Genomic DNA, 23,457 nt, shown 5'->3' with positions numbered 1-23,457 from the left:
TGACACAGTTCCAATCTTTAAATCTAGACTTACACTATTACACCTACACTACACTACTTACACTAACACTCACCTGTCATCCAGCTGTGTCATGGCATCACTCTAGTTGTGACAATGACTTGGCTGGAAAGCAATGTCTCAGTGAGCCCTCATGCCTGTGGTCACCTCTGAACCCATCCCTTTAGTTATGCTGCTATAGATTAGCCTGCCAGAGCCACATGCTCATCACTGGCACGTGAGCTATGTACATTTAAATCAATGGTGGTTTAAATTCATATCCACTCAGTCTGTATTGTCTATCTTTTTGCATGCCTCTACCCAAGACGATTGGATACAGGCACCTGCAGGCACCTGGGAGATGGTCTGGCTTGCCGGTGGATGTGCTGATGCCGGGTTTGGATGTGCCGTTGCCACGAGGGGTCATGCTAATGCCGGCCGGGGAACAGGAGCCTTGACTGTTGCTGTGGAACTTTGGAACCAGCCTGCGACCACGGACTTGTGCTAATGGGCCGCCCAATGGAAGATGGGTTCCCTTTTGAGTCTTGGTCCTCCCGAGGTTTCTTCCTAATCCCCACCCTATAGGGTGTTTTTCCTCGCCACTGTCGCCTTTGGCTTGCTCATTAGGGATCTGGACCCATACGATTGTAAAGCTGCTTTGTGACAACATGTGTTGTGAAAAATGCTATATAAATAAATTTGACTTTGACTTTAGCATTAATCATTGATGTGAATTTGTGGTAGATTTCTGTTTGTAACTCATGGTAACCGGCTCAACTGTTGGTACGTATGAAAAATGTATGATGTTTGAAGACAGATTATTAAATCATAGTGTTTTTTACTGTAGATTATGATATTGTTGTATGTGTATTATTGTTATATTGGTTGGAGAAGGGAATCATCACAGGCTCAGTGATCCTGTTTGCCCTGGCTATGAATATGCTTGTGAAAGCTGAGGAGCCAGAGTGCAGAGGTCCAAAGTCCAAGTCTGGGGTCTGCCAACCACCAATTCGTGCCTTCATGGACGACCTGACTGTGACCACAGAGTCTGTGCCTGGAGGCAGATGGCTCTTAGCAGGACTGGAGAGTTTGATGACATGGGCCAGGATGTCATTCAAACCATCCAAATCAAGATCCTTGGTCTTGTAGTGGTGCTTCGGCACCACTACGGGTGCTGCAGCCACGTCGCGTCATTGGTTGCGTCATCGCGCTGCTCGGGTATCCCACGTAGGGCTGGGCTTTAAATTCAGGGCGCCGACACTGCCAGATGCACGTTCTGGCTGCCCTACGCCGTTCTGTCCGGTCATCGGCATTAGTTTGCTGTTTGTTCATCTGTGGGCAATTTCTGCTGAGGCTGTGTTGGGCTCGTTTAAACTACACTTTTCTGGAGGTACGTAAATTGCTTTCTCCGGGCATTGAAGGCTAGGTTAGTTATCACTTGCTAATGCTAGCGTTATGTGTGTTCAGGTGATTCACTCAGTGGCCAGCTTTCTGCCGTGGCGTTGAGAAGTTCTCGTGTTCTGCGCTACGCGCTGGTAACCCATTACAGCGGGTTATCTAATTCGTGGGCTCCTCGTGGTTTGGTAGGTGATCACTTGGTCACGTATTCGCTAAATGCTACCGTTTATAGCGTCGAGGCTAACGTTTCGTCCTCCCCTGTAGGCTCCATATTTGTGCCTGTTACCTCCGAGACTAGCACTCGGGTTGGGCGTCTAGTCACACTGGATTGGGGTAAGTAGCGTTTTAATATCGCCGCACCAGGCGCAGTAATTATGGAGGGGTTGGCTAATCTGGTCGCTTGGTTTGTTATAGGTTACCGGGTGGTTCCAGCTTCTCTCTCTCTCTCTCTACCGGACCTACCATCAGCCGCGCGGTGCTGGGCTTCGCTCCGGCTGTTGTTCTGCTGCTAGTTTTATGTGTTATTATAGTGCACTCGCACATGGTGTTGACCCCGCCAACGGCGGCATTACGGTGAGCGGGGCCGAGTGTCGTTCCCTGCGCACGACAATGTGTGTGTGTGTGTGCGTGTGTGTAGGTGCGGGTGCGTGTGTGTGGGCGTGCGTGTGTGTGTAAGTGGGTATCCAGTTCTTGTGTTTATTGCTTTGGTTTGGTTAATTTCTTGCTGTGTGGATTTGCTTTGTTTCTTTGGTTTCATTTTCGTTGGGCCTTGGGTTCCTCCTGGGGGGTGGTTGGGCCGTTTGTGGTGCCCTTGTTGGGGGGTGATATCTGCGGTGCCCGCTGGGGTGTACTATCTGTATCAAGTGTGTAAACTCTTGGGTGTGATCACTGGGTTTTGGGGGATTATCGTGCTGCTGCTTGGTGTGCTCAGTCATTCTCTGGGGAGGGTAGACATAAGACCCATAATATTTCTTTTGTTCTTTATTTGAGTTATTTGCCATTTTGGAGTTGTGTGATTTGGAGCTGAGTATACCCAATGTGTGAGTGAGTCGGTGTGTGTGTTTGGGAGTGTGGGTTTTAAATAGATTTATAAATTGACATTGTTATTAATAAACATTTCTATTCTGACCCTGTCTCTGTGTATTGCAAGAACCTGAAGTGTGTGGGAACCCGGGTAATTTGGGACTAATTTTGGGAGGTTGGAGGATCAAAATCCACTGTCTCTCGGTAGCTTATACCCTCGGGGGTGGCGTAGTCGGAATTACTGTCTGGTACGGCCATATCACTACAGTCTTAAAGAGAGACACGGTGGTAGAGATGTTCTGCTTCTCTATCGCAGGAACACCAATCCCGACAATCTCGGAGAAACCGATCAAAAGCTTGTGAAAGTTTTTTGACAGCAGTCTCAGGGACAAGGCTTCTATCAAGAATACCTGTGAAGAGCTAGATGGATCTAAAGTTCTTTGCTGTGCATGCCACCATCTTTTATTTATCTGATTAATTGACAACTTGTAGTTTTCCCCGTTCTCAGACATCACATTAATTTTTAGTTATTAAGCCAGCTCCATTACTCTCTGTTCTGACCACGTTGGAATAAACCAGCTGAGCTCATTAACATACAGTCACGCTGATCTACTGTTTAAAGTCGGCGCCATTTTAGTTGCTTTGTTCTCTATAGGAGAACTGAAACTACAACTCCCGCCTCCTCACACGCGCACAAGCGCGTGCACACATTACTCTCCTCCCCTTTTTACACACACACACACACACACACACACACACACACACACACTAGATACCCAGTCTTCACCGTAAATGTACTGATCCTTGTTGATGCTGTTTGTTTTAGAATAGTTGGTTTTAAATAAATGTATCATTTATTTTCACCAAATTGTCTGTGTTGACGTCATTCAAAAGTGGTTGATGCCAAAACCTCCAAAGAATTCATAGTTAAATCCTTCAGATACCAAACAATTACCTTTAGTTGATAACTAAACTTGTGGTTCTGGTATAATTAGAATATGAGACTGATTCTAAATGAATGAGACTGATTAATAATTAAGGTAAAACAAATTATATCTACTTTAAAGGATTAGTAGGTGAAACCCCTACACCCGTTAATATTCTACCCGTTACCCACCCGTGCCCGGGTTCATTACGTAGCAAATAAAAGCCTAATAAAAATGACCACTTATTTAACTTACCCGCCCGCATACCCACCCGTATTTAACTTACCCGCCCGCATACCAACCCGTAAAATTGCGGTATGTGTAAAACCCACCCGTTTCGGCATCTATTTGCCCATACCCGCGGATACCCGACCCGGTGCAGGACTCTAGGCTGAAGGGGATCTGGGACATGGTCTCTCAGCAGTGCTTCTGTCTCTGCTTCATCCACCCACACCACAGTGAACACCACCCGTCCTTCATATTCACATCCACCCACACCACAGTGAACACCACCCGTCCTTCACATTCACATCCACCCACACCACAGTGAACACCACCCGTCCTTCACATTCACATCCACCCACACCACAGTGAACACCACCCGTCCTTCATATTCACATCCACCCACACCACAGTGAACACCACCCGTCCTTCACATTCACATCCACCCACACCACATTGAAAACACCACCAGTCCTTCACATTCACACTGCTGATGTGAATTTTGAAAATTAGTTTTGGCCCATTTTAAGGACTGCAGTCCAGTGGTAGGGGAGTTGACTACATCAGCTGCTGTTCAGTAAACTCTCCTTGGATGGTTAGAGAAAGAGAAACAGGTTAGTTGTCATTCAGCTCAACCCAGGAGACTGCAACTCCCAGAATTCTCTGTGTCAGCTGACCCGTTCCTCCTTCCCTCAGTATTAGCCCTCACCTGTTTCTCATCACGAAGCCATTATATATACTTTCTCTAGTCATGGCCAAAAGTTTTGAGAATGACACAAATATTATATTTTCACATGATCTGCTGCCCTCTGGTTGTTATGTGTATTTGTCAGATGTTTTTTATCACATACAGAAATATAATTGCAATCGTATTATGAGAAACAAAAGCTTTTATGGACAGTTAGAATGAGGTAATGCAGCAAGTCAATATTTGCAGTGTTGACCGTTCTTCTTCAGGACCTCTGCAATTCTCCGTTCTCAATCAACTTCTCAATCAACTTCTTTTGTTGACTGAGGTGCAATCTTTCTAGCTGCGATACTCTTCCCTGTTAGGCCATTTTTGTGCAGTGCCATGATGACTGCACGTGTTTCTTTAGAGATAACCATGGTTAACAGAAGAGAAACAATGATGCCAAGCACCAGCCTCCTTTTAAAGTGTCCAGTGGTGTCATTTTTACTTAATCATGACATTGATCTCCAGCCCTGTCCTCAACACCACCCACACCTGTGTTAATGGAGCAATCACTGAAACGATGTTAGCTGGTCCTTTTAAGGCAGGGCTGCAATGAAGTTGAAATGTGTTTTGGGGGATAAAGTTCATTTTCTAGGCAAATATTGACTTTGCAATTAATTGCTGTTAAGCTGATCACTCTTTATAACATTCTGGAATATATGCAAATTGCCATTATAAAAACTGAAGCAGTAGACTTTGTAAAAAATAATATTCAAGGATTCAAAGCTTTATTGTCATATGCACAGTAAGGAGCAAGCTTCCCTGTACAATGAAATTTCTACTTTGCTGTCCACCCTGGATGTAACAATGTAGTAAATGTATCATTGTCAAAACTTTTGGCCATGACTGTATACTCTTTGCGAAGTGTTGCCGACATTTCACACAGAGCATTTATTCTGATCTGTTCTACATGGGTTGTCCTGTTGGTCTTGTTCTCTCCTCTTTTGGATTTCCCCTTTAGTGCCTCTGCCTGCTTTATGCTTATTTCAACAGGTCTTCAATCCTGATTTATTGTAGTCCAGGTTCAGCTCTCTCGGGTGTGATGAGGTGTTTTTCTTCAGAGCTGAACACAGAGCAACACATCCTTCCTCTGTAATACTGCACCAAGACAGACTGTAGAGAGGAGAAAAACACTTCAGTGTACTTCAGTGTACACACACACACACACACACACACACACACACACACATACACACACACACACACACACACATACATACACAGTATACTTAGGGCTCAACACATGTGACATTGGAACACATATGTGCGCACACACATTTCCACATGAACATGTCTGGGGTATGAATATGTCTTGAGCAGTCATAGTCTGACCGGAGGGTCGTGGGTTCGATTCCCAAACCTGAGGCCATGACTGAGGTGCCCTTGAGCAATCACTAGTGTGTGTGTGTGTTAAAACTGCACAGATGTGTAAATGCAGAGGACAAATTTCAATTAGGGTGATAATCATGATGGACAAATACGGTTAATTAAAATTTTTTTACACACATGCAAGCATACACACACACACACACACACACACACACACACACACACACACACACACACACACACACACACACACACACACACACACACACAGATGTACACTCCCTCTCATGTGTGTCTATAAACAGTAGTCCAGTAACTCACTCTAGTTTCTCCAGTTTACAGTGTGGATCCTCCAGTAGAGCAGAGAGCTGCTTCACTCCTGAGTCTCCTGGTTTATTGTGGTTCAGATTCAGCTCTCTCAGGTGTGAGGGGTTTTTCTTCAGAGCTGAACACAGAGCATCAAAGCCTTCCTCTCTAATACTGCATTTAGACAGTCTGTAGAGAGAAGAAAAACACCTCAGTGTACTTAGAGCATGGGTTAAAGCAAGAAATTTTAATTTGACTGAAAATTTTTCCTGGCAAAAGACAATGCCAGCAATTACTGACAATGTGGTGTAGTTGGGACAAGGCCTCTTTTGCCCAATTCTACACAATAAACACATTTATAAAGTATATTTATCTAAACAGTCTGTGTAAGGAGAGAAGAGAGAATTTATGAAGCAACAAAATGCAACACCTGAGCAATAAATGTACATAAATGTTTATATAATGGAGTTATCTGGGGCTGCTCTTCCAGAAAATTATTTAAAGATCAAGTCAAATTTAGTGAATCCTGGTGAGTTTTAAAAGGTATGAAGCTCTCTTGTTTTTATCAAATTCACTATCGCAAAAACATAAGCAGTAAGATTACCTGATTTAAGTAGGTATGTTACAAAAAATTTTAATATCCAAAAATGGCTGGATAGAGCTTTTCAATACAAACAGAACAGCACCATCCATGTTAATTGGCTTAGAAATAAAAAGTTGACATTTTAAATGGAAGAAATGCGCCTATTTTCTCCGACTGTATTAAAGCTAAATGAAGAGAAGTCTGTGATCGGTGGAGAGATTCTTCAGTATAAATAACCATAACTTCTATATTTCACTACAAATTCAAACAAAAATTAAAATGTAGTCACTTTATAGTATGGATATGACATTTTAATATTCAAAATGAATGAACAAATGAATATTTAATGATTAGTTAATTGCAGTGAAGCGTGGCGCGTGCAGTTACAAAATTCGAGAGGTGCACGACCTCGCGAATCGCCAGAGCGCGAGGCTCTCGTGCACGGGTGGAGCCACCGCGATTACATCATTTTCGGCGCGCGGACCCTCGATTATATACACATACATGATTCTCTCACTGGTACTCATCAGCGCTGGATGGATGACGGCGGTGTAGTCATGTTTGCGGAGTTCATACACCATTACAAGGTGGAATTCAAGCACTTGTACGTCACTTTAAAGGTCCATTTCAATATTTCCCAGCACGTTAAACTTAAGTTAAATATTTATACATATACTCGAAATGATTCGAAATGATTCGCTTTATCACATTATTTAATGTGCTTCTGGATCCTTGTTGAGCCAGTATCAGATTGTAGCTGCTGCTGTGTTCTGTTCAAGCAACTAGTGTGTGCATAGGGTGTGTGAAATCTATCTTGTCTTCTTATTAGTATTGAATAGTTGAGACGATGGGTCATGGGCATAGTAGTAGGTATTATTAGATCATAGTCGTTGGTAGCCAAGCCTGTTGCATGACTCCGGATGTTAGGTGCAGGATTTTATCATCTTCCTGTATTATGTTACTTGTTTATTTTCAAAAAGCCCAATCTGAACATCTTCACGTTCTCTCATGTTTCGTCCTGGAATTACAAGAGGCTTGTATTTGTTAACGTAATACAGGAGAACTGTTCAGTCAGACAGATATTTGTTGTGAAACGAAGTAGTTACAATTGCAAGCGTTTTCAAGTACTATAGCCTAAATTCCAGCACTTTTCAAACCTGGAACACAATGCAACATTAAAATTCGTCAGTTAAATGTTCCTTCCCCTGTTTTTGAGGGGTGTTTATACTACCACATATTGTTTCGGATACACGGTCACTCGAGAAAATATAAGGAGGGAGGTAACTTTTCTACGTAATGTCCGAAAATCTGAAGGCGGGATGACCCGAAAGTCAATCAAATTACACCACCGTCATCCATCCAGCACTGATGAGCGCCAGTGAGAATCATATTTCGGCCACAAAACAGATATCACGCGCGTGTGTGGTTTATTGATTTGACAGATTTTTCCCCTCCAAAAAATCAAATGATGGAAATCCATCGTAGTGACGGAGAACTTTAACCCATGACTTAGAGATCAACACATACACACACACCCACACCAACACAGATGCACACAATTTCTCACGTGTGTCTGTGTCTATAAGCTGTAGTCCAGTAACTCACTCTAGTTTCTCCAGTTTATAGTTTTGATCCTCCAGTAGATCAGAGAGCTGCTTCACTCCTGAGTCTCCTGGTTTATTGTTATTCAGATTCAGCTCTCTCAGGTGTGATGAGGGGTTTTTCTTCAGAGCTGAACACAGAGCAGCACAGCCTTCCTCTGTAATACTGCAGCTAGACAGACTGTAGAGAGAAGGAGAAAAACACCTCAGTGTACTTAGAGATCAACACACACACACACACACACACACACACACACACACACACACACACACACACACACACACACACACACACACACACACACACACAGGGCCCAACACATGTGACATTGGAACACAAAGATGCACACACAGTACTTAGAGCTCAACACATCCACATACAGTATGATTAGGGCTTTACGCACGCATGCATTACTATCGGACACTGATAATACCAGACTAGATACTACTAATACTGGACACTACTACTATCGGACACTGATAATACCAGACCATACACTACTAATACTGGACACTACTACTATCAGACACTGATAACACCAGACTAGACATTACCAATACTGGACACTACTACTATCGGACACTGATAATACCAGACTAGACGCTACTAATACTGGACACTACTACTATCGGACACTGATAACACCAGACTAGACATTACTAATACTGGACACTACTACTATCGGACACTGATAACACCAGACTAGACATTACTAATACTGGACACTACTACTATCGGACACTGATAATACCAGACTAGACACTACTAATACTGGACACTACTACTATCAGACACTGATAATACCAGACTAGACACTACTAATACTGGACACTACTACTATCAGACACTGATAATACCAGACTAGACGCTACTAATACTGGACACTACTACTATCAGACACTGATAATACCAGACTAGACGCTACTAATACTGGACACTACTACTATTGGACACTGATAATACCAGACTAGACACTACTAATACTGGACACTACTACTATCGGACACTGATAATACCAGACCATACACTACTAATACTGGACACTACTACTATCAGACACTGATAACACCAGACTAGACATTACTAATACTGGACACTACTACTATCGGACACTGATAATACCAGACTAGACGCTACTAATACTGGACACTACTACTATCGGACACTGATAACACCAGACTAGACATTACTAATACTGGACACTACTACTATCGGACACTGATAACACCAGACTAGACATTACTAATACTGGACACTACTACTATCGGACACTGATAATACCAGACTAGACACTACTAATACTGGACACTACTACTACCAGACACTGATAACACAAGACTAGACATTACTAATACTGGACACTACTACTATCGGACACTGATAATACCAGACTAGCCATTACTAATACTGGACACTACTACTATCGAACACTGATGATACCAGACCATACACTACTAATACTGGACACTACTACTATCGGACACTGATAATACCAGACCATACACTACTAATACTGGACACTACTACTATCAGACACTGATAATACCAGACTAGACACTACTAATACTGGACACTACTACTATCGGACACTGATAATACCAGACCATACACTACTAATACTGGACACTACTACTATCGGACACTGATAATACCAGACCATACACTACTAATACTGGACATTACTACTATCGGACACTGATAATACCAGACTAGACACTACTAATACTGGACACTACTACTATCGGACACTGATAATACCAGACTAGACACTACTAATACTGGACACTACTACTATCGGACACTGATAATACCAGACTAGACGCTACTAATACTGGACACTGCTACTGCTAATGTACTGTCACATCTGTCACCGGCCCTCTTCTGTCTGTCATGTTTTTGTTTTCGTCCAGGTCATTTGTAACCAACCCCGCCCCTTGTAACAGATCTCATGTGTTCCTTGTTTAGTTTCTACTTAATGTCTTGTATTTAAGCCATCCATTTCCTATGTTTGTTGGCTGGTTGTTGTTTGATGTGTTGCTGTTCAGGTCAGTGTTTCTTGTTCAAAGTTCAGTGAATATTGTGTTTAAAATGTCTAACTCTGTAATTCACATGAATCACATCTCTCTCTCTTTGAATTAACCATCTTATCAACCCTGGAATGTCTTACTGATTCTGACTCTGGATCTGCCCATAATAAATCTCATTCTTCTCAGTGTTTTTATTGTAGGGGAACACTTTGACTCCTTAGACCTGGTGATAAGGCATTCTGACAGCAGCACAAACTCTTTGTGTGTATCTATAAATATACAGTAGTACAGTAACTCACTCTAGTTTCTCCAGTGTACAGTGTGGATCCTCCAGTAGAGCAGAGAGCTGCTTCACTCCTGAGTCTCCTGGTTTATTGTTATTCAGGTTCAGCTCTCTCAGGTGTGCTGGGTTTTTCTTCAGAGCTGAACACAGAGCAGCACAGCCTTGCTCTGTAATACTGCAGCCAGACAGACTGTAGAGAGAAGGAGAAAAACACCTCAGTGTACTTAGAGGTCAACACACACACACACACACGCGCGCGCACACACACACACACACACACACACATACGCACACAGTATACGTAGGGCTCAACACATGTGACATTGGAAAACAAAAGTGCACACACACACTCACACAGGAACAACACACACACACACCAGAGTTCCAGACAAAAAAATTATTGAAGGAGCCAGTGGCTCCTAAAACAAAAAAAAAAAATCAGGGGCCAATAACTTTTTCTAGGTTCCAAAGTAATATATAGTGGAGGTTCTAGACCATCTGAACTGGTAGACCAGACTGGAACCAGTATGTCTGTTAGAGGGTCCGAATAATTTAGTTTAATTCATTAAGTGTAGCAACAAAATCACCAAGTTGCCAAAACTGCTACTGCTTTATTGTCATTCACAAAACGATATTTCACACTGTGCCTCATTTAGGGGGGCCAGGGGGGTACAAGGATTTTGTGATAGGGGCACAGTCATGGAGCCCTGCGCGCACACACACACACACACACACACACACACACACACACACACACACACACACACACACATATGTACACACTCTCTCATGTGTGTCTATAATCAGTAGTCCAGTAACTCACTCTAGTTTCTCCAGTTTACAGTGTGGATCCTCCAGTAGATCAGAGAGCTGCTTCACTCCTGAGTCTCCTGGTTTATTGTGGTTCAGATTCAGCTCTCTCAGGTGTGAGGGGTTTTTCTTCAGAGCTGAACACAGAGCAACACAGCCTTCCTGTGTAATACTGCAGTCAGTCAAACTAGAGAGAAGGAGAAAAACACCTTAGTGTACTTAGAGAACACACTCTCTCATGTGTGTCTATAATCAGTAGTCCAGTAACTCACTCTAGTATCTCCAGTTTACAGTGTGGATACTCCAGTAGAGCAGACAGTTTTTCCAGTCTTGAGTCTACTGATTTATTGTTGTGCAGGTTCAGCACTCTCATGTGTGATGAGGGGTTATTCTTCAGAGCTGAACACAGATCATCACAGCCTTCCTTTGTAATCATGCAGTAAGACAGACTAGAGAGAAGGAGAAAAATACGTCAGTGTACTTGAACACACACACACACACACACACTCACACACACACACACAGATGCACATAATCTCTCATGTGTGTGTCTATCAACAGTACTCCAGTAACTCACTGTAGTTTCTCCAGTTTACAGTGTGGATCCTCCAGTAGATCAGAGAGCTGCTTCACTCCTGAGTCTCTTGGATTATTGGAGTCCAGATTCAGCTCTCTCAGGTGTGAGGGGTTTTTCTTCAGAGCTGAACACAGAGCAGCACAGCCTTCCTCTCTAATACTGCAGTTAGACAGACTGTAGAGAGAAGGAGAAAAACACTCACAAACACAAGCGTACACAAATACATGGACACAAACATGTGCACTCACATATGCTCATAAATCATACATACCCACACACAAACTCAAACACACACACACACACACACACAATTACAAACGCACACACATACACAAACACACACAAATACACACCCACAATCATGTGCAAGTAAACACATGCATGAACACAAACACATGCACACCCACTCAAACACATACACACACACAAACATGTGCACAAACTCAAACACACAAACACACACAAACACACAGACATGCACAAACACGCACGCACACACAAACATACGCGTACAAACACACAGACACGCACGCATGCACAAACACATGCATGCACAAACACGCACGCACACACAAACATACGCGTACAAACACAAAGACACGCACGCATGCACAAACACATGCATGCACAAACACGCACGCACACACAAACATTCGCGTACAAACACACAGACACGCACGCATGCACATTCGCACAACCTACATCGGCTACTTCCAATCCCCCTTTGATCTTCATCTCGCTCCTGCTCTCACGGAATATGATACTTACTTGCAGTTAGGACCTCTTGCAGTTCATCTCTGGCGTACGCATGTTTCTAATGTGTTTTCGTCAATTAGCAACACTTAGAGGTGATGTATTGAAATTACAACTATTACGATATCCTTCACGCACACATTGTCGTAAGCCCTTACTGGGTAAAATAAAGTAAATTAATCAGAAAATTAAACAGTAAATTAATCAGACAATTTCACTGCCTTACTGAAATAATCATTCAATGTGTTTCCACTTAGCCTAGATTATATAAACATGCATTAAATGTTGTGCTGGAGTTCTTGGAAGATGGCAGCGTTGGCATTACTGGAAGATATTGATAATGGCTGAATTCGCCGAGAGCAGCGTTTTCCGTGACCATTATGATTCTTTAGCCCATGATGATGACTGGCTTAAAAGCCGTTTCAGATTTCCAAGAACTGTCCTCTTGTGTTGAGTTGGGTCCAGTTTTGGAGAGAGAAACGCGAGGAGTCGCGCATTGCCAGCAACGCTCGGCTTCCTGGCAACTGGCTCATTTCAAAGAGAACTGGCAGACCGGTAGGGGATATCCCAGTCATCTTTGAGCCGGGCCATGCCAGCTGTTTTGGATGGGATCATCTGCATGTCAGCTAGTTATATAAAGTTCCCATATGAAGCGGTTGACCAGGCAAACATTAAAGCGCAATTTGCAGCGATAGTATGTAATCGGAGCGATTGACTGCACACACATTTCTATAAAGGCACCATCTGAGGAGGAATTTGCTTATGTGAATAGAAAGCACTTTAATTCCATAAACGTGCAAATAATCTGTGATGCAAAAATGTGCCTTACTAATGTAGTTGGCCTGGATCAACCCAATGATTCGTACGTCCTTACAAACTGCATGGTTGGGATAAGATTACAAGCTAGCAGAGTGCGTGATGGGGGGCTTCTTGGTACACTGTAAAAAAAACAAATTTTAAAAAAGATTTTTACTGTAAATAAATACAGTATTTTTCTGTCTTTTTCATAATAAGAGAATATACCTGTAAAATACAGGAAAATTACTTTTTTTAAGAAAACTCCTTTAAATATACGGTCAAAGTCTGTAAATTTAAATTAAAAGAATTTCTTGTTTTATAACAGGATTGTATATTTTTGTAAGGGTCTTGAGTGTTAATTTAGTAGTTATCAGTGTAAAAATGCAGTTTTCAGTGTAAAAACACTGAACAATGCCTATTGTAACTTCACAGTAATTTTCCATTTTCAAACAGTAAATTCATGGCATATTAAAATTCCATGTTATCAAAGAAATTATATTTAACCAAAAACAGCAGCCTAACATCTACATTTGACCAAAGCTGGAATTATAGTGAATTAAGATTTGAAGTAAAATATTGTTAAATTTCCCATTTCCAATTCTCTAAATATACATTAATAACTCTGCTACCAAACCAGCTGTAAATTGAATCACATACACAAAGTACTGAACAACAGCCATTTTTTAAAATGACATTTAAAGCAACAAGTTTAGAACGCAATACTGCTCCACTCTGCTCAAGCAAGTGAATAATATAAAATATTTGGTGCCTCAATCCTCAATCCCGGGCAATCAAGGGCTTTTTCTGAGGAGGCGCAATGATATAAGGCATTAGGAGATTTTTTTCAGAAAGGCCCATAAGATAACCTGTTAAAACTTTGCAATATATAGCAATAAGTTTGCGGAGGGGGGTCAGAGAAATGTGTGTGTGTGTGTGTGTGTGTGTGTGTGTGTGTGCGTGCGTGTGAGAGAGAGAGAGAGACAGACAGACAGAGAGAGAGAGAGAGAGAGAGAGAGAGAGAGAGAGAGAGAAGAGATCGATCCATCCATCCATTCATCCATCAGGAAACAGATCAGAAAACAGTTCTGTGTGGTGATTGGACAGAATCGTGGGTGTGTGGTCTGTTCAGCCAATGAATGCCGAGAATCACTAGTTTGAATTTGAGTGCCAGTTGCCTGGAGACGTTACGTTCAGTTATCACAGAATCGCAGGTAAAGGCGAGACCGACTGAAGCACCGAAGCACAGAAGCACCAGTTCACGCCAAGTGTCTGTGTTCAATATCAATAAAGGTACGTCTTAGTTTTATTTTTTCACAAATCGCTGCTTTGCCAGGAGTGTTTAGTTATTTTATTATGAGTAGCATTCTGACGACAAGTTGATGTCTGGCGCATTGTGTTATAGTAGTTTTGGTTTCAAACGTGTTTTAACCATTTTATTTTAATCTGTTCATGGTGTTTTTTTATCACATTATTTAATGGTGGTTTATTTTCAAAACACCCAATCTTAACGTCTTCACGTTCTCTCACGTTTCGTCCTGGAATTACAAGAGGCTTAACATAATGCAAGAGAACTGTTCAGTCAGACAGATATTTGTTGTGAAACGAAGTAGTTACAATTTAAAACATTTTCAAGTACTTTAGCCTAAATTCCAACACTTTTCAAACGTGGAACACAAAGCAACATTAAAATTCATCAGGTAAATGTTCCTTCCCCTGTTTTTGAGTGGTGTTTCTTTATACTACCACATGACGCAGCAAGTATGAACGCTTCCGCCGTTCAAAAGTATAAAGATAGATTAGTCCAGGAAAAAATGAGCACAGCCAGGCCAAGTGTTTAATCAACTTTAAATAAATACTTTTAATATTTTTTTAGGTTGTACAGACAAACAGCATTTTACAGAGTATACCTAACTTTTAGAAAAATCTGCAAGTTTTTGTGCTTTTATGTTGCTTCTGTGATGCTGAGCTCTAGCTATAATAAGTTTGTGCTATTACCAGAAAGGAGCTTTTGTTTGTATTTTATTTCATCTATTTTTTAACCTTATTTTTCTATTATTTACTTATGTATTTATTCATTTGTTTTATTATTATTTATTATTACTAAATGTTGAGAGAACACAGCCTTGCACCGCACAAAATGTTTGCACTATTATTACTTGTACACGTGTCTAATTTTAGATTTCATCTATTGTTGAATAAACCTGCAAAATATTTGGAATTATTCTGGATTCATTACACAGTAAAAAACTAAACAAATTAACGTGCTGCTGTTCAGAGAGACATTACATTTCTGTATTTAAATCTTAATTTATCGTGTTTTCACATCGAATCGGGATATCCAACAATGTTATCGCACATTGCAATTCTAGTCCATATCGTGCACCCCTAATGGCATAGTAATAAAATGTGTGTATTGTGTTTTTAAGGAGACTGCCAATCTAATAATAAATTCAGTGCACAGTAGCATTAGCTTACAAGTCTTTAATGACCTTGGAATTTTTTATTACCACAGGATGCAACAGACAATCTTTAGAAAAACTCCATTCATTCTTTTCATAGAGAAATTCTATACACCACTGAAATCATGTCGTCAATCTGCAGTCTCAGCCATGCTCTTATACCCTATATGGAACCCCGGATCTAAAAGAAATTTCTCTACGAGACAAATTAAAATTTTTCTCTTGAATACCACTGTATCGTCTGAATTATTATTAAAGTGTTGAAATGTAAATTCATTAGACCGGCAGTCTCCTTAAAAATAACGCAAGCCAGCATCCTTTGCTAGTGTGGTAGTGTTTTTTCCATGTACGGAATGAGGGAACATTAAAATAAGTCAGATCTTTCCCTTTTGTTCATAGCTTGCTTTGACAATCTCTAAAAGCAGACAGCACTCAGTGGAGTTCTTTCTGACCCTACCGGTACTTGTCCATCCTCAAAGCAAAGTTGGCATCTGTGGTGCTCTTTCTTGGCATGACACCCTGCTGCTCACAAATAGTTCCCTCTAGTCCAAGTCTAGCTTCTACAACTCTCTCCCAGATCTTTATTGTGTGGCTCATCAACTTAATTCCATTGTAGGTGTTACAACTCTGTACATCACCCTTGTTCTTAAAAATGGGTACCAGCACACCTCTCCTCAATTCCTCTGGCATTTTCTCACTCTCAACTGTACCATTGAATAGTTGAGTCAAAGACCTCACTGCTCTCTCTCGTAGAGATTTCCGTACCTCCACTGGTATGTCATCAGGTCCATCTGCCTTCCCTTCTTCATCCCCTCCAAAACTTTCCAAACTCTACTCTTTGTTCCATTTTGTTTTCTTCATTCATTAGCTCCTCAAAGTACTCCTTCCATCTTCTCATCACACTCTCCTCACTTGTTAAAACATTACCATTCCTATCCTTAACAAGTCTAACCCAGCGCCTTTAACAGCTCCTCTATTAACTCTTTACCACATTCCTTCCTTCTTCAGTTTTCACCATTTGGTCTTCTTCTCTGGTTTGACGTTTTCCTCTTCTTCACAACAACAGTCATTCTACACACCACCATACGATGCTGTTTGGCCATGCTCTCTCCTGTCACAATCTTACAGTCCCCAATCTCTGTCGTGTTTCGTCAAATACACAGAATGTAGTCTACTTGTGTACTCCTCCCTCCACTCTCATAGGTCACCCTATGTTCCTTTTTGGAATTAAGTGTAGACTACAGCCATTTCCAACCTCTTGGCAGAATCCACCACCATCTGTCCTTCCTGGTTCCTTTCCTTGACACCAAACCTACCTATTGCTTCCTCATCTCCTCTGTTTCCTTCACCATGTCCATTTAGGTCTGTTCCAATCACCACTCTCTCTTCACTGGAAATACTTTCTATCACTTCATCTAGATCCTTCCAAAACGTCTCTTTTTCCTCTTCCTCACATCCAACCTGTGGAGCATAACCACTGGCAACATTCAACATCAGACCTTCTACTTCTATCTTCAGACACATCACCCTATCTACACTTGTTTCACCTCTACTACGTTCTTTGCTAACTCCTCTTTCAAGACGAGTATGTGCACACAAATCAAGGCACCAGTATGAGTAATACTATTTCACTACTTAACTTGATAAACAGCTATGTTTTCTGGTTATGTATACAAAAATTTGTATGACTTTTAAATGGTCCCATGATGAGCTTATGTGCAGTCACTTTGAAAGTTGTTCCACTTTAAGCAATCACAAACTCCAATAAAAGCCTGGTCAGAAATGGATGGGTTTACTTTAGAAACTGAATAATGGGGCAAAAACTTTACAGCTGCAAGCCCTGTAAAAATGTATGAGTCAAAACCATACACAGCTGCCAAAATCAGGCCCAATTCTGACCAACATGCCTCATATCTTTCTGGATGTCAAACAAAACTGTCTGATATTTGGGGTTATTGTGATTTCAGAATTGTTTTGCATTTTACATTACAATGTTATGCATTCTAAATTGATTAAAAAGTGCACATGATGTCCCATAATTACTATATAGCCTACAGCACATATGTCAAAGTCAAGGCCCGCGAGCCAGATCCGGCCCGCGAATTGATTATCTATGGCCCCCTGGATGATATTGAATTACTATTAGAACCGGTCCGCAGGCCACAGCCGCCCGATGGTGTTTTGTACGCACAAACACTACATTCCCCACAATGCAACGGTAGCCCGCGAAGTCATGCAGCGCGAAGCGTCGCGAGGGTCCGCGCGGCGAAAATGACGTAATCGCAGTGGCTCCGCCAGCGCAATGAACAAAGTCATGTCTGCAGGGTTCATACACCTTTATAAGGTGGAATTCAAGCACTTGTACGTCACTTTAAAGGTCCATTTCAATATTTTCCAGCACGTTAAACTTAAATATGTTAAATATTTATACATATACTCGAAATAATTCGCTTTTTATTCACATTATTTAATGGTTGTTTATTTTCCCCAATCTTAACGTCTTCACGTTCTCTCATGTTTCGTCCTGGAATTACAAGAGGCTCGTATTTGTTAACGTAATACAAGAGAACTGTTCAGTCAGACAGATATTTGTTGTGAAATGAAGTAGTTACAATTTAAACCATTTTCAAGTACTTTAGCCTAAATTGCAGCACTTTTCAAACCTGCAACACAAAGCAACATTAAAATTCGGAGTCGTGCACTATGGTCACTCGCGAAAGTATAAACCTAAATCAGCAGTCAGAGCAGACATCAACGTTCAGCTATCCCCCTTCTCAAAAATGACTAAACGTAAGGTGGACACTGAGAACGGGTTTCAAGCCAGGTGGGAGGCAGAGTACATGTTCACGGAGGTAAAAGGTAAACCTGTGTGTCTTCTGTGTGTCTTCATGTGATTTTTCTTCATGTGATCTGTTTGCCTGTTGAAAAATGTTTTCACTTGAAATTACTGACAGATCCATAAGAAAATATTGCTTTATTCATTTAAACATTAAATAATATACACTGTGTTAGGTCTTGGTTCAATAGGCTATGTGCAATCATTTCAATATGTTTTAATAAACATTGAACCAGTCCGGCCCTCGGCTTGTAGCAAATTTGTTTTTTTGGCCCTCGGTGTATTTGACTTTGACATCCCTGGCCTACAGGATGCGGCAGTGGGCACTGGTTTAATGATGCCTAACAAGATCATTGAGCGAAACTGCCATAATGTTCAAAACCTGGAGTTATGGAATTTTCTTCCTTCTGGATGTGTCCTAATACGACATCTTTTTGGATAAAGTTAATGATGACCTGTTATGTAGTGACAGCTAACAGTGAGTGAACTAGGACTGAACACAACAAGTGCACAGTGATAATGAAGTGATGTTGTTCTATGAGATATTTGATGTGATTGTTTCATACAGCACCCTTACCATCTTACTGTTACTGTTGAAAATGCCTTAAACAACTGTGTGTAAGCTCTTTTATGATCTGTAACGATTACTGCAGTATTAGATTCTGTGATTAGCCCTTGTGCTTTGTATTAGCCAATTAAAAGTTCTAGTTGTAGAAGCATATTCAGTGTAGCTAAATTTTTCAAGTTGTTGATTTTCTACTGGGTGTGTAAATGAAACAAAGAAACATTTTTCCCAAGCAATCGTAATCTGAATATTTTAATTGGCACATGCTGCTACAGTCCATATGACACAATAAACTGAGAATGATATAGGATAACTAGTACTGTTAGTTCACATTATTGTTTATAGTTTAGAACCCCATTTAATATAAATCTTTTCAACTTCGAGAACATTTTAAAAATCCATAGTAACCATCTTTTTGTGTTTTTTATATTTTTTTAGTCAGTTCAGTTGTTATGATTGTTGAAGTTTAACTGTCAAAATAAAGAGATTGAAAGTATGTATTATGGCTGAGCTTTTATTATTGCTTTTTTTTTTTTTTTTTTTACAAATGTTGTTTGTTAATTTATGTAAGTACACCATTCTGAAATAAAAGGTAACTGTAAAATGTTCATGTAAGCTGGAATTTAAAGACCAAAATAACCACAAAAATATTTATGTTTACAGAAATGTATTGTAATATTGGTAGTTTTAACAGAAACTTAAGATGTTAATACATCCCAAACACCGTAAATCAATAGGAAAGAGTAGCATATTTATTGGACCACTGGATGTTAAATTAAACACAACTTTTGAAACTACAAAACTTTTGGTTTATCTTAACATGATATTGTTTTTTATTATAGTATATAGTTGTTGTCTGTGAATATTATCACATGAAATGAAAGCATAGATCTTTGAACACACTAACCATAGACTTTTATGTAGGGTTAAAAATATATAATTTTACATTATTTTTGTCTATTTAAAAAGCAAAATCCAATTATTTTAATGTTGAAATCTCATTGATAAACAGTACATTGTAAGAGTTTTTGGGTTGATCAACAAACATTTAACAGTTATCCACTGTAAGTTTATAGGATATGAACATATATTCACAGATTACCTCTGTTGACACATTTTAATAAGATTTAAATGACAGTAAATTGAGTTAATTTGAATATATATATTTTTGTTATTTTACTTTTTACCGTACTTTGACAAGTTCATTTGTAGATTGTTTAAATAATGCCATGAAGTAACCTAATTATGCTGTTATTTTAACATTCTAGCTGTTTTCTTACAACGAAAATCTGTAATTTTACTTGAATTTGGCTGTGAAATTACAAAGAATAAATACATATCTGTAATTTTACAGTAATTCATTGTTGAATTATGTGTGGTATTTTACTGTAATTTTACAGTAACTGTTTGGCAACTTTTGCTGCTGGACATGTTACCGTTTTTTTACGTCTTTTTTTTTTTACAGTGTAAGCAACAAAATGTAAGCATTTAAATAAAAGCATTTGACATTTCCAGCTTAGAATAATTCATTTTAAACATGGGTAATTGTTAAATTACTTAGGAAACAGCAGCTACGTGCTCAAGACGTGACTGATGACCCTTTGTAATCCACAGACTGACCGGGATCAGAGATACAATTCTCTTCATTCTCCACCCGGTCAGTCGTGGAAAGGGCGATTGCGCAAATTTTAACCAATTCTTTTATTGAGTCGCTGAAGCTAGTGAGCGCATCACTGATATTTTTTAGGTGCATTATATTATTCTGCCAGTGTGCATTATTCTGACCCCACAACATTTAAAGCTTCACACACGCTGTCCCACTCAGACCTTTTGCGCTTTGCCGTAATGCCACAACATGCCAAACAAACATTTTTTCCGCACCTCTACCTCATTCAGGAGCATCTCTACTTTCACATTCTGTGAAGTTCCTCTTTTTTCCCCATTTAGACATGGTTTGTGATAGATCAGAGAGCAAACTTCTCCGGTACAGGGCAAATTTAAATGAATTTGCATATTTATAGGGGTGCGTGTCACTGTGTGCGCTCAATTCCACGTTTATTGGGATGTACAAAAGAAATGTGCGTGGATTCCAGCGTACAGACGTTTTGATACATCCGGATTTTTTAATGCGTACACCATTTTCTGGATTTGTACGTATGCCAATTTTTAGTAAGAAATCCACGCAAGTCTTTGTACATGAGGCCCCAGTTCCCTACCGCCAGGCCATGACAAATCAAGTCTAAAATAACAAGAAATGTGCATAAGCAGGATAAATGCAATTTTACTGTAAGGATAATACAAATGAGTGAAAAAACTGTACATTGCAACATTCTTTCTCTCTCTATCTACAGAGAAAGCTAACCAAGACAAGCGAGTGGACAGAGCAATTGGAGTCTGTAAAAAGGTAGTGGCTGCCTTCTCCTTCTCTTGGAAGAAAAAGTGGGACCTTGCAGCTGCCCAGGAGGAGTTTAACTCCAAACCACAAGCTCATGAGTGAGACACCAACACTATGGGGCTCCCGTCAAAAAATTGTGAAATGGGTTCTGGAGCAGAAAAGAGCCATCACAGAGGTCCTCTCAAAGGACAAGAAGACCAGGATGCTGGTTTCCACCTGGCAAGATGTGAACATTTTAGAGTCTATAGATGCAGCTCTGAGCCCACTGCTTGAATTCACTGATGCCTTGTCTGGTGAGTCCTATGTCAGTGTGTCATTCATCTCTTTAACACCTCCATCTTGAAGGAAGCAGAGGATGACATGGAGCTCACCCGGACCATAGAGACAACAGTGATGGGATATCTCAACGAAAAGTATGATGATACAGCAATGGATGATCTACTTAACATGGCTTGCTTCAGAATACTCAGGAGAAGATTGCACACATCAAAGACAGAGCCGTGTTGGAGATGCTGACAGCAGAGAGAGTTGTTGTAGTACAGCTCTATGGGAGTACTGTCAGCAGTGCCACCAGCCAAGAAAGCAAAGAGGACTCTGGCTAACTTTTTTCAAAGAGTCCCACCGCTACCAGTACAACAGGCCAGAGTGCACAGCAGGCAGTTGAGAGGGAGCTCGAAAACTACCTTCTGTCTCCAGATGTTGACAAGGACTCAGATCCTCTGGATTGATTGAAAGTCTATCAAAAGAATTTCCCCAGAGTAAGCAAACTGACAAAACAGTACTTGTGCATTCAGGCCACAAGCTCCCCCTCTGAGAGGGTTTTAGCACAGGTGGCAACATAGTCACATGTAAAAGGGCAGCTTTAAAGCCAGATAATGTAGACCAGCTTGTATTTTTTGCCAGAAACCTCTAGAAGCCTCATAGGTTGTTATCAACCCTCAGATATGTCCCTCCCCAAGCAACCTGTTTTTGTTGTTGCTAACTTTTTTTCTGTATTCTGCAACACTTTTGAACACTTTTCATATTCCCTATCTTGGCTGAAGCACTTTTGTTTTATCCTGTGTACACAAGAATATGATATTCAGCCTGTGTTGCAAGGTTATAATAGTTTTGGATTTTTCATTATAGTTTAGTTTTTATTTCATTGTGACTTTTTTTCCTAATTCAGTTAGTTTTAATTCATTTTTAGAGCATGTTTGTTAGTTTTTATTAGTTTTAATAATTTTTTTAAAGCTTAGTTTTAGTTTTCATTAGTTCTAGTATTAGTTTTTTTATACTTTGGGTTATTTGTCAGGTGCAGGATTCAAAAAGTTAAAAGAAAACATTGTGTAATAAACTCATCAAAAGATACCATTTTAAAAAACACATTCAATTACTGTTGAACAACCAACAGTCCACAAGATAGAAGCCTTAAGTGCAATACTGCTGCTGAAAATTGCCAGACTATAGCCCTATCCGGACGGGATTAGTTTCTCAGGGGGTCCTGGGGTAATTTTCTCTTTTACGGGGGGTCCTCTGTGATTTTAATCCCGTCCGGAACGAGCATGTCCGTGTTTTTCTCAGACGTCCTCAGAGAAAATTACAGGCGGAATTACCTACTGTTTTTCGCTGTACTCCGTGGTCGTCTGGTAATTTTAGTCCCGTCCGGATCCACATGTCTGAGTTTATACATGCAGACATCACCTCGCGTTTAATAAAACAGCTATATGTCCACTGCCACGCACCGTAGTTACACGTTGGGCGCGCGTTTTCACGGAGATCCACGTAAAGACAGCGGCGAGCGAAAATGGATTTACTGGATTTTTTAATGGATTTATTTTATTTTATTTAACGGA

At 40.5% G+C, this 23,457-nt stretch overlaps 1 protein-coding gene across 6 annotated transcripts in view; it reads right to left on the bottom strand.

Annotated features, from left to right (window-relative positions):
• Positions 1 to 5,005: 5,005 nt before the first annotated feature.
• LOC143486724 (ribonuclease inhibitor-like) overlaps positions 5,006 to 23,457 on the bottom strand; it is a 139,079-nt gene continuing 120,627 nt past the window's right edge. For 4 of the 6 annotated variants that reach the window (XM_076986100.1, XM_076986098.1, XM_076986103.1 and 1 more), the window contains 7 exons: positions 11,817 to 11,990; positions 11,512 to 11,688; positions 11,253 to 11,426; positions 10,446 to 10,619; positions 8,123 to 8,299; positions 5,950 to 6,123; positions 5,006 to 5,442 (listed from right to left, as the gene is read on the bottom strand). In XM_076986100.1, coding sequence (XP_076842215.1) covers positions 5,286 to 5,442; positions 5,950 to 6,123; positions 8,123 to 8,299; positions 10,446 to 10,619; positions 11,253 to 11,426; positions 11,512 to 11,688; positions 11,817 to 11,990 — 1,207 coding nt within the window. In that variant the 3' untranslated portion in view covers positions 5,006 to 5,285. The remainder of the gene's footprint in view (positions 5,443 to 5,949; positions 6,124 to 8,122; positions 8,300 to 10,445; positions 10,620 to 11,252; positions 11,427 to 11,511; positions 11,689 to 11,816; positions 11,991 to 23,457) is intronic. The other 2 variants (XM_076986101.1, XM_076986104.1) reach the window with 2 other exon arrangements.

The sequence above is a fragment of the Brachyhypopomus gauderio genome, unplaced genomic scaffold, assembly GCF_052324685.1.
Source record: "Brachyhypopomus gauderio isolate BG-103 unplaced genomic scaffold, BGAUD_0.2 sc45, whole genome shotgun sequence".
NCBI lineage: Eukaryota > Metazoa > Chordata > Actinopteri > Gymnotiformes > Hypopomidae > Brachyhypopomus > Brachyhypopomus gauderio.
Note: the sequence above shows the minus strand (reverse complement) of the source record. Positions and strands in the feature narration are given on the sequence as shown.